General features: G+C 52.1%; 1 protein-coding gene across 1 annotated transcript in view; it reads left to right on the top strand.

Annotated features, from left to right (window-relative positions):
• Window positions 1-17,315: 17,315 nt before the first annotated feature.
• The window catches only part of Dgkz (diacylglycerol kinase, zeta), a 14,408-nt gene continuing 13,216 nt past the window's right edge, over window positions 17,316-18,507 (top strand). The window contains exon 1 of the mRNA XM_013029965.1: window positions 17,316-18,202. Coding sequence (XP_012885419.1) covers window positions 17,513-18,202 — 690 coding nt within the window. The 5' untranslated portion in view covers window positions 17,316-17,512. The remainder of the gene's footprint in view (window positions 18,203-18,507) is intronic.

Raw genomic sequence — 18,507 nt, 5'->3', positions numbered from 1 at the left:
CGGACAAGGCGCCTCGGCGGCTCAGCAAGCGGCGCTTCCCGGGGCTGCGGCTCTTCGGGCACAGGTGAGCGGGGCCGTGGCGGGACCCGGCGCCCGGTACCCGGGGACGCACCCCGTGTGTGGGGTGCGGGACGGGCGGCCGTGGCGTGGGCACTGGGTCGGGGTCCTGCCCCCGGCACCCGGGGGACTGGCCCAGGAACGTGGAGGTCGTGTAATGCGCTTCACCTTTAGCACCGTGGCAGGGTCAGCGCCTAGTGCTCCAGCAGGGAGACGCGGACACCCCAACTCCTAGGCGCCAGCCGGCGGGAACCCCTGTGACTTCTGGACTCGGATAGGACCGGGCTTCTCTGAGCCCTCTGGCCCCAGTGAGGCGAGGGTCATGGTGCCCTTTGGGCTTCCGTGGTACCTGTTTGCTCATGACCGCCACTGCTTGGCGTCTACCCCGTGTGGCCACTATATAGTGACATGACACATGGCTGGCCCCAGAGCGCTGGCCGCTGATCTAATTACTTGCTCAACGTTTTAAGCTGCTTCTTGGGGGAGGCTGACCACCTACTCTACCTCTTAATTAACAGGGAGTCCCCAGTGCCATCCCCTGCTGGGTAATCCTCATCTCTCCCTTACCTCCTGTTCCTTTCTGGAAAAGGGGTAAAGTGGGCTGCAGCCACCCCCTCTCCCCCCCCAGCACTCCAAATGTCACCACATTGTGCTTGTGACAGACAGTTGACTTGCAGCCAGTCAGCTAAGACCCCAGAGCTACCTCAGACTGGACTCTGATCATTTGGACTCTGCCCACGGCCTTCCTGTCACTTTCGCCATATGCCTGGCCTTCATCATATTTGGCCCCTCCTGTGCTTTGCCCTGTCTGTCCCTTCCCAGAGTAGAACTCGCCTCTCAATAACTGGGTGGTTTTCTCCTGTTCTGTGGGTCAGTGGCCCTGTGGCTATCTTTCCCTAACCTGAGCACTGCTCTTTGCACCTGCAGTGTGTCACTGAGCACACCACATACAGAGAGCTGGATCTTTACATACACTGGCAGATGGAACTCCGTGGGCTCACAGGCTTCAATGTCATGTAAAACAGGGCAGGCAGTACAGCTTCTGGTGTTCATGTTTGTCACCCACAGCCCTGCAAGATGGAGCACTTACACCCATCTCTGCAGGATGTAGCCTCCAGTGTTCACAGGCTCGGGAGGGGCTCCACTAGAGACTTCCTGTCACTACCTATGGGGCACCATAGGTAGTGTTGGGTACTCTTGACTTATATAGCTGCATCCCTTTCTAAAGGGCACAGACGTGTATGTAAGGATGAGCCTCAAGCATATTGAGGACACAAGAAAATTAACAGGTACCTTTAAATAATTTTTTTTTTGTTTTGCACAAAGCTAGTGCTCTTGAAGTGGAGCCACACTTTTACTTCCAGCTTTTTACTGGTTAATTGGGGATAAGCCTCATGGATTCATCTGCCCAAGCTGGCTTTGAACCCCTATATCTTCAGATCTCAGCCTCCTGAGTAGCTAAGACTGCAGGCATGAGCCATCAATGCCCCACCTTACATAATTCTCTTTAAAAAAAAAAGAAAATAAAAAAAGGCAGGAAAGAAGGAAGGAAGGACAGACAGGTTGGTTATTTCTCTATTTTTCTACATGAAAAAGAAAATCATAGGGTCAGAGAGAAAAACCTTTTGCCTGGAGTCACATAGCAAGCGAGAAACAGAGAGAGCGTTTGAACTCCTGTTGGTGTGATTCCCAAATCCATCCCTTTTTCTTTACCAGGATCACAGAGACCTGGGGAGCTTTAAGTTCAGATTCCTAGATCTTACCCCTGGCATATCTGGCTTATCAGATCTGGAAATGGGACCAGAGCTTAAAAACAATTTTTTTCTTTCTTTTTTAGAACATCCCCAGGTAATTCTGATGTGTGTAAAGTTTGAGGAGCATGGTATTACATCAACCCTTGGGGTGGGGCATGATCTGATAGGATGCCTAATGAGAGGAAAATCAAAAGAACCCCTCTGGAGGCCTGGAAGCAGCGTCCCCTGCTTCATAGCAATGCACTGAGGGCAGTGGGGCCTTCAGAAATGAATGTATTCAGAGAACACAGCAGAGAGAACTACTTTCCCTGGCAGAACTGGGAGCTCAGAATTAGTGCTCACTGGGACTGGCCTCCCTCCTTTTACTTGATTTGATGGCCAGGTGACAGGGGACACATCTTTGCTTGGGGCTCTGCCCTCTTTAATGCTGTTTGTGTGGTCCTGTCACTGTTTGTTACTGGCCGCCAGTTGAAGCCCTAACTACCCCAGTTGAAGCCATCTCTCCATCTTTCCCCAGGTTCCATGCTTATTTTTAACCTAACACTTCCCTCTCCTTGGACACCCACACTGTGCAACTCCCATCCTGCTCCTCCTCGCCTTACTCACATTCACACCTCAGACCTTGGATGAGGGGCCTGAGAAGTGAATGGGCAGTGATTAGAAGGAAGGTCACAGATAACCTAGGTTGTGGTAGTGGTGGCTGCTGAAACTGTGTTTAAAACTCTACATTCAAATTTCAGCTCTCAGTGTGTGTGTGTGTGTGTGTACATTTAAATTTCAGCTCTGTGTGTGTGTGTGTGTGTGTTTATGTTTGTATTGGGGAGGGGGAATCCGTAATGACGGCTGTGTAGTATGGTACCACATACTGACCATTGCTTGGTCCAGTCAGAAAGAACAGTCTCTGTGGCATCTTCCTTAAAGAGACATTTCCTTGAAGCCCATCTCTCCTAAAAGTGATAGAACCCTGGAAAACTGGGGAGCACATTTCTCCCTTTTTTTAGTTCAATGAGACACAAAGCTGAGCTGTGATCTTCTCAGCCCACCCCCTTCTTCATCCTTCCTCATTTCTCCATGCAGAGAAACCTGAGCCCCCTAAGGAGGAGAAAGAAGGGAGGTGTCAGTCCTGTAAACCTAGGACCTGCAGTTTTTCTCGGGCTTAAGGGCCAGCCTGTCTCCGGTGGGAAGGAGGTTGACTGTCTCCTCCTTCTGCTCCAGGACCCACTGGGAGGGGTTTGGACTCACTTGTCCTCTGGCCCAGTCCCAGCAGCATGATTCTGGGCAGGTCACACAGCTTATGGATTAGCTGGGTTTGCACCCCAGGGGCATCAGAAATTACCTGGCACCTTGCACATTTAGACAGAAGGAGCTTTGGCCAGCAGAGCCCCTGGGAGGGTGAGCATCTGCTCTGTGGTCCCCTGCCCTCCATTAGTCTTAAACTCATAAGCTCCCAGAGGGCAGGAGATGCACTTGTGGAACAAGTTTGACACAATAGGTCTTATTTAGAGCTGATGCCACACAGGCCAGATGAACCAGGTCTTGAAGTCAAGGCTAGCTGCAGGTGCCCGCCAGGCACCCTGAGCGGAAGCAGCCTGTTTGGGTTGGTTTTGCAACGAGTAGGGAGGAATTGTTGAGGGATGTCTCTCATTCAGAGAGCCCAGAAGCCCTGTTTGTGGCGCCAGGATGTCTGGAAGTAAAAGAAGCCTCTTTGAGTGGTTTGTCTCACTTAGACTAATACTGGGAACAGCTCAGGTGGCCCTGGGAGGTAGGCCCAAGCACAGGTCCTTGGGTTCCAGCCAGTTTGGGGAGGAAGGGACCTCGGTGACTGAGCTGTGTCTCTTACTCTATTTGCTCTCCTCACAAGGCTATGTGCCAGGGGTTGGGAAATTAGGATAGGGTTCTCCTGGTGTCTGCCTCATGGACCAAAGTACCTGGCTCAAAGGTGGATAGGGGATGGGCAGTTTCTGTCATTTTTGTCTCTGAGCCATATTCCCAAAAAGTCAAGTCTCAGAGGGTTATAGAGCCACCCAGGATTTGCATTTGGCACTTGACTGCACAAGAGTGGGTGTCCACTCAAACAAGGACAGAAGAAGGACCACTTTAGGTAGCGGAGGCTGCCCTCATCTTCTTGGAGCAGAGGAGGAGGTTAGCTAATCTTGAGGTTTGAGTTGATCTAGCCCCTAAAAGAAACAGGGGCCTGGGTCTCTTCAGGAGCTATAAAGGCTAGAGAGTTGCAAGCTCCTGAAGCTGACCCTGGGTCCTGCCCCGCAGTATCACCAGAGTGACACAAGAGGGCCACAGCTGCCACGGACAGCAAGTGAGATTCTCCTTCCAGCTAGTTCACTTGCACCTGTTGTGGGTGGCCCAAGTCTCCTCCTACTGGTTACCGGATACTCTAGCTGCCAGAGTAGAGCCAATTAGAATGTAGCAGAAGGGCGGGTTTCCTATCACCTGGCCCCACCCCACTCTGTCCCTTAAGACAGAGGCCCTGCCTAGATGGCCTTGACTCAGCCAAGGTGTCACAACTAGCCAGGCTAATATGAGATTCCACCACTGGTACCCCTAAGCCTTCTATGACACCTTCCAACCTTTCTTCTGCTTGTCCTGGAAATGGCTGCCGCCGCCTAAACAACCCTCAGCTCAAGGAGGGGCCAGTGTGGGCTATACCTACCTCCAGGCTCATGGCTCCCCTCCTTCCTGGAGCCTGCCAGGATGTTGTCGACACTCACCATTTCTTACTCTCAGCTCTACACTTCATGCAGGACCCACAGATATAATTAGACTATCAGCCCCAAATCAGGGCTGCAGTGCCCTCCCTACCCTGTGGCTCTCAGCACAGGACCTGGTTGACACTCAAGTCCAGACGGGAAAAGCATAGGCCAGAGCAGAGATCAGATGCTTTGAGGATCACCATGTTGCCCCTTTCCTCCTTGCCGCAGCCGGGCTGAGGCTAGAGGCAGGGTGGTTAGGTGGAAAGTATAAGTGTGAGTGAGACCAAGGGCTCTGGTCCACAGGGAAGGTAGACTTTTCCCCTCTATTCACCTGGGCTCAGGTGAGTGATGTCCACTCATTTCTTTCTGGCCACTAACAGGTGCCAGAAGCTTTGTAAGCCCATAACTTGTATGCAGTCATTGCACCATCATCATAGCTAGTCTGATTCCCATTTTTACAAGTGGAGGCCGAGGCTCAGAAGTCTATAGTCTGGCCCATGATCCTAAAGTTTACACGGGAACTTGATCCAAGGCTCCTTCCGTGTTGCCTAGCTGCCCAGCTCATGTCCACTCATTACTGGTATTTGTATCCCCAAAGGGCCTGGTGAGGTAGTCATGTGGAAGTGTCAGGGACCCATGAGGTGATCTTCACCTGGACACTGAGGGGAGTTTGCACCAGAAACCCTCACTTCAGGAGGAGCGGGCTAGGCTGTGAAGAAACTAGGTAGGAGCCTGGGGCCCCATGGCCAGATGGGGAGTGAAGAAACACATCTGTATGTGACCTTTTAGCTGGCTTAATTGGTACAGGTGACAGAAAGCCTGAAGAATGAGTTCAAAGGAGCCCCTGATAACACCCTCTCCCTCACACTCAGAGCTCTGTTCCTCCTGGCTCCTGGCAGCATGCCTGTTCAGAGCTCCCACGGAGAGGCCTCTCCCCTGCCAGGGCTGAGCCCCATCACAGCACATGCGAAAATAGCTGTCTGGGAGCCTGGGCCGCCCACGCCCCAGCATCTTGCGGGTTAACAGCTTGCCTGTCTCTCCCCCCCCCTTCTTCCCCAGCTTGCTGACATTTTACAGAGAGAGGCGGGGGCGGTTGTGAAAGGGGCAAGCTGGTTCCTGCTCCCCAGCCTACATGGACACCCCACTGACACAACCTGCCGCTGCCCACCCACTTCTGGAAGGCATCCCTCAGAGAGACCTGCCTCCCTGCCTGCCCCAAAACAGAGCCAGGGCCTGCCTATTACGAAGCAGCATGAGTGACACACCCACCCAAACCAGCCAGGGGAGACCCAGGGCCACCTGTATCACTGGTCTCCCTCTGGCGTCTTTAGAGAAATCTGAAAGTCTTTTTTAAAGAATTTTTGTAATTGGGATAGTATATAGATGTCTTTTTAAAAACGCAAGATTTCTGTAAATGCCTTTTCAAAACAAGTATTAGGTATTTTCAAACAAATGGCAGTTATAAATGTAAACTTTTACATTTGCTCGGAAGGTTCTGTAAATATACCATCATCCTTGCACATTTGATCTAGTTTGTAAATTTCTCTTTTATGTTGAGTCATTATTATCATGTGTATTCAAATTAAGGGTTTTTTTTTTCTTTCCTCAAAGGGGGGGAAAAACAAGAGTATATGTATAATGCCTACCACTTAGCTTGGTCATATCTAGCCATTAGTCTTAGAAATGGAGCGCCTGGTCCTCCCCTGAGGCAACCACAATCCTGATTTTAGTGTATGCTGTGCTCATATCTGTTTATAAAATTTTCCCATAGGTGTATCTCTAGCAGAGTAGAACGCTGTTTGGATGGTTTTTACTTTTAAGTGGAGTACCAGCTCATCAATGTGAAATGTAGGTTTTCCCCTCCACGTTGTTTTAGAGATTCCACCATCTTAAGACAGGAGCTCTAGTGACCTCACCTTAGCTGCCACCTGTGATCCCTTCTGAAACAACTTATTTGCCCGGGCTCCTATTGATGCCCAGTTAGGTAGTTTGCAGTTTCTTGCTATTGAAAGCAATCCATCCAAAGCTGTTCTGGTACCTTGAGGATTCTCCTTGCTGGTGGCCTGGTCACCAGCATGTGTGTATCTTAGGCTAAGATGGACATTACCAAATGTATTCCCAGGCCCTAATTTTAGGCCTGTGGATATATTGTTTCCTTTAAATTTAGTGAACTAAGGAAATGGTTTCCACGTTCTCCTTCAAGTATGCATCAATTCCATGAGCAAGATGAGGTAGGTTAGCCCCATTTATCTGATAAGGAGATTGAAAGAGGTGAGCTTGAGGTCACAGAGTGGGTTAGCAGCAGAACTCCTCTGGACCTTTCAGTCTAAATCCATGGTAGAAACCTTTGTTCTCTGTGACTTTGGATTTCAGGCATAATTCTTGTTTGAGAGGTAGGAACTCTGAATAGAATGCATGGATACCTGGAGAGAGGGATGGGACCTGGTTGCTGATATGATTCTAAAGAAGTCTTTTAGGTGGCGGAGGAGGCCCCTTTCTGGGTCAGGAACCATCACCCATGCTGCATTCTCCATGGTTCCTTATGAAACCCTGTACAGGACCACCAGGTGACACAGGATTACAGAGTGGGTGTGATGGGCAAAATGTGGGGGGTGTCATACGTTTGGGGGCCTTTCCAGAGGGATCAGAAGGTTGGGAGAGTTACTGTTTGAAGGAAGAGGGCTGCCCGCCTGTCTTATCAGGTGGAGAATAGGAGCTCACTGTAGTCACAGGAGAAGGCAATGAGAGGGGCCCTATTGGGAGACTCAGGGGAAATATTTCAGTCTTCCCTCAAGGATCAGTTTCAATGCTGCCTCCAAGATCCAAGTGCACAGAGTGACTTTCTTACCCAGTGCTAGCAGGAAGACCTTAGGAGCTAGCGGGCTAGCCTGAGTCATCTGCTGTCAGCCTGATCCATGAGGCCAAACATGAACCACTCACATTTCCCTGTGTTCATTCTTCAGACCATACCCAGCATACCTCCACCCGTGGGATGCAATTATCAGCTGTTGGAGGTCCCAGGCGGCGCACAATCTGATGGGGGATGCAGACTTGTAAACCAGTGCTGCCGGCCCAGAGCAACAGTGAGAGGGCCTGAGCATGGGAGCAGCTAACATTCTCCTTCCCTAGGGGTTAGATCCAGTGTCTGAGCCAACTCAAGATGAGAGGGAAGAGGGATAAGTATTCAGACTCCACTGGCTAAGCACAGAGGCACAGTTTTCATAATAGAAGCATCTAGAAGTAGAGAACAAGAACTTGAGAGTGTGGCCTCACTTTCCTTACAATTTGAAGAAACTGGTAATAGAGATAATACCAACCTAATTTTATGAGGTTAATGCTTGTAAGATATATTAGTGACCACGTGATACATGTATTTGGTAAAATGTAAAAAAAATAGGAAAGGCTAGACGTGATGTCTCATTCCTGTATTCCCAGCTCCTCAGGAAGTAGAGATCAAGAGTATCACAGTTTGAAAGGCCAGCCTGGGCAAAGAGTTAGCAACCAACAAGCCAGGCCCATGATGGTGCGTGGAGGGGGGTGGGGAGGCTTCAGAAGAATTGTGATCTGAGACCATCCCTATCTGAAAAATTAATGTTAAAGCAAAAAAGGGTCATGGATGTGGTTCAAGTGGTAGAGTCCCTAGCTAGCAAACACAAAGCACTGAACTCAAACCCCAGTATTGTTTAAAGGAAAAAATAGCAAAGAGGTGGGAGAGATGGAGGGTGTTGGCTGCCAGGTGTGGAGTATCATCAGTTGGCATTGGGGAGCAGGAATACCTCAAGTGAGTAATGCTCTTGAATGAGTTCTGGGGGCATAGGGGATGGTTGAGGGGAGGGCTCTTGAAGAATGACTTGATCATTGTACATTTCTCTGGGTCCAAGTAGGACCAGACTCTGAAACAGGGCTCAGAACATGAAGACTGAGGCCATGTCATCAAGGAGCTCCATTAGAGTTCTGGCCTAACCTCTAAGTATGCACCTTGTGATTTGGTGTTACCCAGTCCCACTGTCCAGGTTTCATAAGGCTGGCTACTGAGAATGTGGAGGGCACAGTGGCTTCCAGCCAAGAAAGGGGCCTCCTGCTATCATTCCTGGGCTCCCCTGGACAGGAGAAGAAGAAGATAGCCACCAAAACAAAGGCTGTTACCATCTCTTTGTGCCCAACAAAGAGAAGTGGCCTGGCTTGCGGCCAGACCTTGGTTTGGTAGCCAGCAGAGGAAGCCCTTCTCTTCCCTGAAGGTCCTGACCACTCCCCAGCGGAATTCCTGTTCCTTCCTCCTGGGCTATCTGTGGTGGTAAACACCACTTACTGCCAGGCCCTGTGCTGGCAAGCCCAGCCCATGTCCCGGCACCAGGTGTGGTGGTCTGGTTGTGGACCTGAGAGAAGCAGGCCTTTCAGGAGCCAAATGTGTGTCAGCCCGAGGGGGGCTAGCTGGCCGGGGCAGCTAGGGTGGGTGGGCTGTGCATAACAGATGGGGAGGGATGCCAGGCAGGAGGCATGGCAGGTGCGGGGTACAGCAGGAGATGACCACAGTCACTGGGGGACAGAGGATAGGCTCATGTCATTCCTAGGAAACTGAGTTAGTGCCACATCACAGAAGCCACAGTTGTCAAGCTAGATTTAAAATTCACTCAGGAGATGGAGGTGTGGCTCAAGTGGTAGAGCAAATGTGAAGCCCTGAGTTCAAGCCCTGGAATCAGAAAGAAAGAAAAAATACGTACTCTGAATCAGTGTGTCTTAAAGTGTGGGCTGGAGGGTGTCCTTGTCTACCAAGGGGGAATAGTGAGTGCAGAACTGCCGTCTTAGTCATCTTTTCCCCCTCACTGTTCTGGCATCTACTGATGGGGCTTCAGCAGTGGTAGCACTGCTGGCACATTCACCCCCATCAAAGTGGTACCCAGCAGCAGTCCTTCCATACTTAAACTTCCTTAAAGATAAATGGTAGCCGGGTGCTGGTGGCTTACGCCTGTAATCCTAGCTACTGAAGAGGCTGAGATCTGAGGATCACGGTTCAAAGCCAGCCCGGGCAGGAAAGTCCATGAGACTCTTATCTCCAATAAACCACTAGAAAACCGGAAGTGGCGCTGTGGCTCAAGCAGTAGAGCGCTCACCTTGAGTTGGAGAGCGCGGGGACAGCACTCCAAGCCGAGTTCAAGCCCCATGATCAACCAAAAAAAAAAAAAGATAAACGTTATTAATTTTGGCCAGGCTAATCCCAGCACTCCAGAGGCTGAGGCAGGAGACTGTGAGTTTGAGACCCTGTCTCAAAAAGAAATTTTTAAAAAGTGTATTACAAAGTCAACACCCTTGGCTATGTATCTTCAATATTTTGGTGTGAAGAAATGAAATTCATATAAGACATTTTTACTACTTGCTGAACTGGTTAGGAAAAGCTCTTCTTCAGTAGAGTAGAGAGCTGGCTCGTACCACTTTGTTGTTGTTTTTTTTGTTTGATTTTTTATTTTTTTGCCAGTCTTGGGGCTTGAAATCTGGGCCTACCCACTATCCTTGAGCTTCATTTGCTCAAGGCTAGTGCTCTGTCACTTGAGCCACAGTGCAACATCTGGCTTTTTCTGAGTACTTGGTGGAGGTAAGAGTCTCACAGACTCTCCTGCCTGGGCTGGCTTCGAACCATTATCCTCAGATCTCAGCCTCCTAAGTAGCTAGGATTATAGGCATAAGCCATTGGCACCCAGCAAGAACATCATTTTTACTTGAACACCTAACAAACTAGCCAGGCTTGGGTGTCTGGCAGACATTTTTCCAGGAATGAGTGAAATAAACCTTGTTACTTCAAACACAGTATCAGCCTTTGTTGCCAGTAAGAAAATTTGAGGAAAAAAGAATTTCAGAAACCTTGTAGCCATCTTCTAGGGCCTGACAGCTTCCTAGTACTTAAAACTTTCTGGTGAGATTAGTAATGAGAACAAATGTGATCTTTGCTATTGTGTAATAAATGTGTCAACATGTACAGGATCTGCATAGCCCAACACACCAGTGATGGAGGATGCTTGATGATGTTACAAAATGTCCCAACTACTCTGGAAGCCTCTTGAGATAGAATTGCTTGAACTCAAGGGTTCAAGGCTAGCCTGGGCAACATCGCAAAAGCAAGATAGAACAGCACAAGATTCATTACACTGTTTCTGATTCAACCTTGCACTGTGCTTTCAGGAAGCTACCACGCGCCATATTTTGAGGTAGTAGCAAAGAAGATCTCCCTAGTTATCTGTAAGACTGGATAGCTGATCCATTTCACACTACATGACAGTACAAAGACAGTTTTCTACATGAGTTTCAACCAGAATACTCAGAGTACCCTGTGGAAGCGGTGCAGGGCTGGGTGCCAAGTAAGAGTCCAGCCACCATGAACAAGCCAGACTAAATTAAAGATGCTTCTGAAAACGTGCCTTTCTTTGCACTAATTTTTTTTGGGGGGTACCAATTCTGGGGCTTAAACTCTGTGCCCAGGTACTGTCACTGAGCCTTTTTGCTCAAAGCTAGCGCTCTTACCACTTGAGCCACGGTTCCACTTTGGCTGTTTATATTTTGTAGTTAATTGAAGATAAGCATGTCACATACTTTTGCTGCCCAGGCTAGCTTTGAGTTGCATTCCTCGGATCTCAGCCTCTTGAGTAGCTCAGATTACAGGTGTGAGCCTCCAGCACTTGGCTCTGACTACCCATTATTTATTAATTGTTTGTTTGTTTTGGTCAGTCGTGGAGCTTGAATTCTGGGCCTGGACACTGTCCCTCAGCTGTTCAGCACAAGGCTAGTGATCTACCACTTAAGCCACAGCACCACTTCCGGTTTTCTAGTGGTTTTCTGGTGGAGATGAGTCTTACGGACTTTCCTGCCTGGTCTGGCTTTGAACTGTGATCCTCAGATCTCAGCCTCCTGAGTAGCTAGGATTATAGGCCTGAGCCACTGGCACCTGGCCTACCAATTTTTTTTTTAAGGTTAGGAAATGTGGCCTCCTTTTAGAAATGTGTTGTTTATGTTAATATGGAATAGATTTCCTGTTTTAAAATATTTTTTAAACCTTTCCATTTTAGATATGGTAAATGTTAATTACTAGCATCTCCCATCCAGAAAAATCCTTCCAGAATTTTTTAGTAATTTGTTTTGTTTTGTTTTGTTTTTGGGTCCGTCGTGGGGCCTAAACTCTGGGCCTGGGCGCTGTCCCTCAGCTCTTCAGCTCAAGGGTAGCGCTCTACCACTTGAGCCACAGCGCCACTTCCGGCTTTTTTTGTTTTTTGCTTATGTGGTGCTGGGGAATCGAACCCAGGGCCTCAGGCATGCAAGGCAAGCACTCTACCACTGAGCCACCTTCCCAGCTTTTTTAGTAATTTTTAAGAGTGCTGTGCTAGGGGGTCTGGGGTCTGGAAGATTGATAGCTGCCCTAGGATCCCTAGCAGGACTGTGAGCTGGCATGGGGGGGAGTGGGAGATTCCGGGTAGGGTACTTGCAGCATGAACTGGCCCCTCCTGGGCATTCTTTAGCTGTCCTGAACCAAAAGGCCCTTTGGCAAAGACCTAGCTCAGCCACCTCTGAGCCACGAGAGTCATGGGCTCCCATGAGCCACTGTGCCCCACTGTCCAGTGTGGACACAAAGCTGTCTACACAGGGGGAGTTACCAGCCTGCTGTTTGATTATGCTGGAAAGAAAGGAAGGAAGGAAGGAAGGAAAGAAAGCTAAGTTGTGAGATACTCCACAGACATTTTTTTTTTTTTGGGTCCGGTCGTGGGGCCTAAACTCTGGGCCTGGGCGCTGTCCCTCAGCTCTTGAGCTCAAGGCTAGCGCTCTACCACTTGAGCTACAGCGCCACTTCTGGCTTTTTTCTTTTTGCTTATGTGGTGCTGAGGAATCGAACCCAGGGCCTCAGGCGTACAAGGCGAGTGCTCTACCACTGAGCCACCTTCTAGCCCCCACCACAGACATTTATTTTTGTGTTTATTTGTCTGGAGCAAGTGTGCTTAGCTGCCCAAGACCCCAGAAAACATGTCCACTGGACATGAGAGAACATTAAATCCCCTTCCTTGAAAGGGGCCTCCCTCCTCCCTCCTAGCTCAACCCAAGTCTGCAGATTAAGTGAGGCACAGGTTGACTACTGGTTGGGCTGTCACTCCTGCCTGACCTTAGGGAAGAGGAGCCAGGAGGTAAGGCTCCTGTGCCACATGCTGCCTACCAGCCTGCTACCCGCCTACCTGCTGCCAGCTGCCTATCCCATGCAGAGCCGGGAGCCACCACTGGGAGAGGAAGTGCAGTCAGTTACCAATCGGGCTATTTTCATAACGGCTGTCTCAGGCTGAGGGGAGGGGGAAGGGGGCGGGGGAGCAGCTACTGCAGCTTGCTCTCCAAACTAGGACTTGCTCAGCAGAGGCTAGCAGCCCGGAGCAGGAGCCGAAGCTGTCTCTGGGACCCGAGCCTCCCACCTGCCTCCACCCTGTCTTCCAGATCAGGTCAAAGGGGCCCCAAACCTTCTCTAGCCTCCTGCTACCTCCCTCCTTTGTCTGTGTGGGATCAGGGAAGGGAGGGGGTCAGGGTGGGCCGGGACACCACTATCCCTAGATGAAGGCCTCACCCTGCCAGGCTGCCCCAAAGCTGATGGAAACTCCTACCCATTCCAAGCAGGGCAGAACCTGAAAGATGAACTCTTCCCTGGCCTCCTTGTTCCCCTACTGTGCGGCCCTGGCCCCTTGTTCCCTTGTGAATTGTTGCTGTTTTGATTTAAGATCCTCTGCACAGGATACCTGTGATGAGTAGAGACCTGGGAAAATGGGCACCTGTCTGACTGGTCCACAGTAGCCTCTCCTCCAGCTTTCCCATCCCTCCCTCTGTTCCCAGCCCTGGGAGCAGAGTGACCAGAGATGGCTTCAGGCCAGAAATCCCATGAGGAAGACAGCTCAAGCCCCTGTGTTGGGCTTCTGGAGCTGCTGTAGCTGGGGTCACCATGCCTCAGGCTGAGCCTTCACAGAGTAGGAGCTGAAAGGTCCTGCCCATGCATGGAATGGGAACGGAGGTGGAATGCCACAGGTATCCTGGGCAGCTCCTCTGGAGGCAGAGGGCTCCCTGTGGGACACCCCAGCCCCAGGAGTGGAGGCACTCCTTGACATGAGCAGATACGCAGGTGGCACTGGCCACCCAGCCTTGTTCCTCATACGGTGATTGGTGACCACCGTGGGCACGCCTGCTTCCCTTTCTGAGTTTCTGTCCCAATGTAGACAGAGATAAACCCCAAGAGGCTGCACACTCACAGGCCCCTCCTCTGCCAGGTTTCATCACATGCCTTTCATCCATTGTTGTAGCAGAACCTCCCTACGCTTGGCCTTCAGAACTAGGCGGCATGACCCTCACTTAGCAGACAAGAAGTTTGGAACTTGGAAAGACTAGTTTATCAACCCAGGGCGGAAGGGGCAGGTTCAAGATTCTGAAATACTTGAGGCATGAGATGGTCTAGCCGGGACAGCAGGTGTCCTTTCTAGCTGGTAGTTGATGAAGCACTGGGGTCCATTAACCACTGCTGCCGGCTGCCTTAGCTTGGCTGTGCAAGGCCAGATAGCACTGCCTGTCCTCCCACAGGCCTTAGCTTCCCAGGCCCCTGGTAGCAAGCTGGGGGTTGATGGAATCTCATGAGCTCTTCCTGCCATTCTCCACCCCACTTGCCTCCCCATCCCCCACCCCTGTGTGGTAGGCTTCGTGCAGGCTCCTCACCAGGAAGCCCAGAAGCAGGCAGACATTTTGCTGTGTTGTGCTGTTAGCGTCTGAGTCCTGTGGGTCTCTGCCAGTGACCTTTACTTGTACTGTGTGGTATGTTGGAGGTGACAGAGTCTGAGGTGAGAAGAAGCGGCTGCTCAGAGCTATGCCTTGAGAAGAGCTCTCCACCCAGACTTCTGATTAGACTCTGGAGGAGCAGACTCTGAGGAGTCAGGCAGCTGCTGACCAGAAAACAGAGGTTTCTATGGAGACCAGAGGACAGGAAGCATGGGACCTGGGGGAGGAGAGCAGTAAGAGCCCATGGAGGGGGTAGGTGCCCAGCAAGACAGCTTGTCATAAAGAGTGATGCAGTCTAATAGTCTCCTTGGACAAACAGGGAAATTGAGGCTTGTGGTACATGGTCACATCACTGGCTTGCCTTATACCCTCCTGCGGGTAGGGGGTGGGGGAGGATGCACTGCTGGGCATTGGAGGAGTCTCCCACGCGGATGAGGGAGCTTGGGAAGCCGACCGGTGTGTGGAGCCCAGCTTTAGGAAGCACCTGCAAGCTGCTTCCCATAAAGGGAGGTGCAGGCTACCTTTCCCTCTTGGCCCTGTTGTCAGGCGAGTCTGGCCCAGCAGGCAGGGCCCAGCCCTCACCATTGCCCAGAAGACATCAGCACCTCCCCCACACTTACTGTGGCCTTTTGTTTTCTGGGTGACACTAGCATCAGGCAGTGTGTGTCTGGGTGACTAATCTTCTCCAGGCTGGGCAGCTGTCACTGAGCGGCCTGGGCAGATGAGTGGGGAAAGCTGATACCCTGGACTGCTGGCAAGCCAGTGCCCTGGCAGCAGTGGGCAGTGGGGCCTGAGGGCTTCTCTTCCAGGGTGTAAAGCAGCCCTGAGTTAGGCAGACCTGGGTTCAGGATCCAGCTCTGCCGCTGAAGACCATGGCCATGGGCTGAGCCTCCGTTTCCTCATCTCCATAATGGCGCTAGCCTTGCTGCCTCCCTCACAGGGTTGGGGAAGGAATCAAATGAGAGTGACACTGAAGGGCTTCCAAGGCAGTCCTAGAGCAAGTATTGACTAAATAGGATGACTATTATAATAGTTCTCTTCTTATCTTACCTGAGCCTCCAGGTCTAAGAGGAACATCCTGTGCTCCACCCATCCTGGGAGCAGGCTTTGGCATAGCTTGGCTCCAACACTTGCCCCACACTGGCTGCGTACGGGTTTTGGGCACCATTGCCTGTCTGTGCATTAGGCATGTGGTGTAATGTGGTACCTGCTTCTTGGGATGTTAGTGATTATACAGAGTGGTTCCCGTGAGTGTATCTGGGATGATGCTGATTGGATGAGGAAGCTAGCTTTTTTTTTTTTTTTTTTGAGTCCAGTCGTGGGGGCTGAACTCTGGGCCTGGGCGCTGTCCCTCAGCTCTTCAGCTCAAGGCGAGCGCTCTACCACTTGAGCCACAGCGCCACTTCTGGCTTTTTTTTGCTTATGTGGTGCTAAGGAATTGAGCCCAGGGCCTCGAGCATGCAAGGCAAGCGCTCTACCACTGAGCCACCTTCCCAGCCCCGCTTTTTTTTTTTTACTGGTCTTGGAACTTGAACTCAGGGCCTGGACACTGTCCCTGTGCTTTTGTGCTCAAAACTAGCACTCTACCACTTTAGCCACAGTTCTGTTTCTGGCTTTTTGTGTGTGTGTGTGCGATTAATTGGAAGTAAGAGTCTCACGGACCTTCCTGCCTTGCCTGGCAATCTTCAGATCTCAGCCTCCTGAGCAACTAGGATTACAGGCGTGAGCCACCAGCACCCAGCAAAGCCAGCGTTCCTCCTCCGCCCAGTCTGTCCGGTTTGGAGGGGTACTTTGCGGGTCACAAGCCATGCCTCCTATCCCAAGATTCTCTCATCTCTGCTTCTCCTGCATGATGGCCAGAGCCTGGGCTCCTCATTCCCTGCACCAGCCCTGAAGCCCTCGGGGCAGTAGAACAATGAGCCGAGCCAAAAGAAGGTGGAAGACATGAAGCTGGGGTGACTCCAGCCTGTCCTCTCTGACAGTCATCCCTCTTGCCCACTGCTGTGTGGGATGCCACCCATGGCCACTGTGACTGAGTCCTCAGCAGGCAGAAATCTGTCTGCCAGGCGGCTCTATTCCCCAGCTGTAACTTGGGCTCAGAGACTCCTCCCACCAGTCTTTCCTTAGGCCCAGGGCCCAGGAGAACCACTGATGAGATGTGGGCTCTCCTCTGGGGGCAGCACCACTCTGAGCTTCCTGCCCTCTCCCTGGTGTAGCAGAGGTGTGGGCACAGGAACCTGATGCCAGTGGCCAGGGAAGGAGAGAAGGGCAGACTGGAGGTGAGCAGGTGAAGGAGTGGACTTTAGAATGGCAGGAGGTCCTGTTGGAAAAGGGTGGTGCTCACAACCCCCTTCTCCCGAGAGTAGGGACTAGGGTGGGGGTACTGGAGCTTGGAATTAGGAACCTAGGGGTGTCTAGTACAGGAGCCCTCAGGAGCAGAGCTGGAGGGGTTTTCAGGCATCACTTGGAATGTCTATGCTCTGTCCCTTCAGAAAGGTGAGATAGCTGTCGAGAACTAGAAAGTTCTCCCCATACAGACCCATACACCCAGAATCCAGGCTCGAGTAAAGGCAGGAACACTCCTCCGGGGCGGCAGGCGGGGTGGGGGGGAGAGGGGGATGACTACCTTCCTCTGAGTGGCTTTCCGCAGGGCCTCCAGCAGATGTCATTCCCCCTGTGGGGCAGCCTTCAGTCTGACTCAAGGCCAGGGCTGAGAAACTGGAGAAACCTACCTCCTCTGAGTTCCTTTGCAGAGAGCCCTGTTATATATCATTGCTTGGTTTGTACTGTGTCCAAGGAAGGGAAACTACAAATCCAACCTATTCCATGTTGGGGGCAGAAAGAAGGCCAGACCCCAGAGCCTTACCCTCTGCCTAGGTCAGCTCTGACTCCCAGCTTGCCCTCTCTCCCTTTTCCATCAGCTCCTGGAGAAGGAAGTGGAGCCCCATGGGCAGTGGGCTTCTGGTGTTTGGGCAGGGGAAGTGCCTCCTACGTGGGGCAGCCTGCAGTGCATCTGGGGAGTGCTCACACAGCCGTGGGGAAGGGCTCCCCACCAATCCCCTGGTTCCCGCAAACACTGTTCATGGAGGCCAGAAGCCAAGGTTACCCCCATCCCTAACTCCTAAGGGTCCCTTCACTCCCTGGCACAGGTGGGCCACAGCCTGGCCCAGCTTCTGACGTTCTGGTCTGTGTGCCCAACAGCCACTAGCCTGCGCCTGCATGGAGACCTTCTTTAGGAGACACTTCCAGCGGAAGGCATCGGGCCCTGGTGAGGGGCAGCGGCGGCCCAGCAGTGTGGGGTTGCCCACAGGCAAGGCCCGGCGCCGCTCCCCTGCTGGGCAGGCCTCCTCATCCCTAGCCCAGCGGCGCCGCTCCAGTGCCCAGCTTCAGGGCTGCCTCCCAAGCTGTGGGGTGGGCATCAGGGGCGCCAGTCGCCGGCGCTCCAGTACTGTACCCCCTGCCTGCAACCCTCGCTTTAGTGTGGAAACAGGGCCCGTCCGGAGAGGAGCTCAACTTCTGGGTGCACCCCTGCTGTTGGCCGGGCTTGTAGGCATGGAAGAGGAGGAGGAGAGGGTGGATGTGACAAACGAGGCATCAGGTGCTGCCCAGCCAAGCACCAGGACACCAGGGCCCTCGCCACCCCGGGGCCCCCGGCCACTGCTGCCCATGCCCCGTTGCCTGCGCCGAGCCTCCTCCCACCTGCTCCCTGCTGACGTGGTGTGTGGCCAGACACTGTGCGGCCTGCGAGGCCACTATCGTCGCCTCAGCCAGCAGCGGCCCTCAGGCCGAAGAGCCTCAGGCTCCACATTGGGCTCCACGATCCCCACCCACAGGCGCCCACTGTCCCGTAGACGACAGGTAGCCCTACGGCGCAAGTCGGCAGGACCTCAGGCCTGGAGCGCTCTGCTTGTGTAGGTATAGCGGTGGCCGGCAGGGTCAGAGGTGTAGTCACTGAGGGGTTTGGCTTGGGGCGAGGGTCTTGATACTGCACCCAGCCTGAGGGTGGCCAGCCTCGGGCAGTGACCGAAGCCAGTACACTTCAGAAAGGCCACGAAAGGCGGAGGCACCTGTAGTAGCTTCAGGATGCCTGGGCTGCTGCTGTCCCCATGTTGGCCTTGGTGAAAGGCAGTCATCCCAGGTGGTGAGGAAGGAAGTACAGTCTGCAAGTGCCCAGCTGACCCCACGGCCTCAGCTGTCCCTTTTTTTTTTTTTTT

Source organism: Dipodomys ordii, unplaced genomic scaffold (genome assembly GCF_000151885.1).
Source record: "Dipodomys ordii isolate 6190 unplaced genomic scaffold, Dord_2.0 Scaffold125, whole genome shotgun sequence".
Classification (NCBI taxonomy): domain Eukaryota; kingdom Metazoa; phylum Chordata; class Mammalia; order Rodentia; family Heteromyidae; genus Dipodomys; species Dipodomys ordii.
This window is presented reverse-complemented; position numbering and strand designations above follow the sequence as displayed.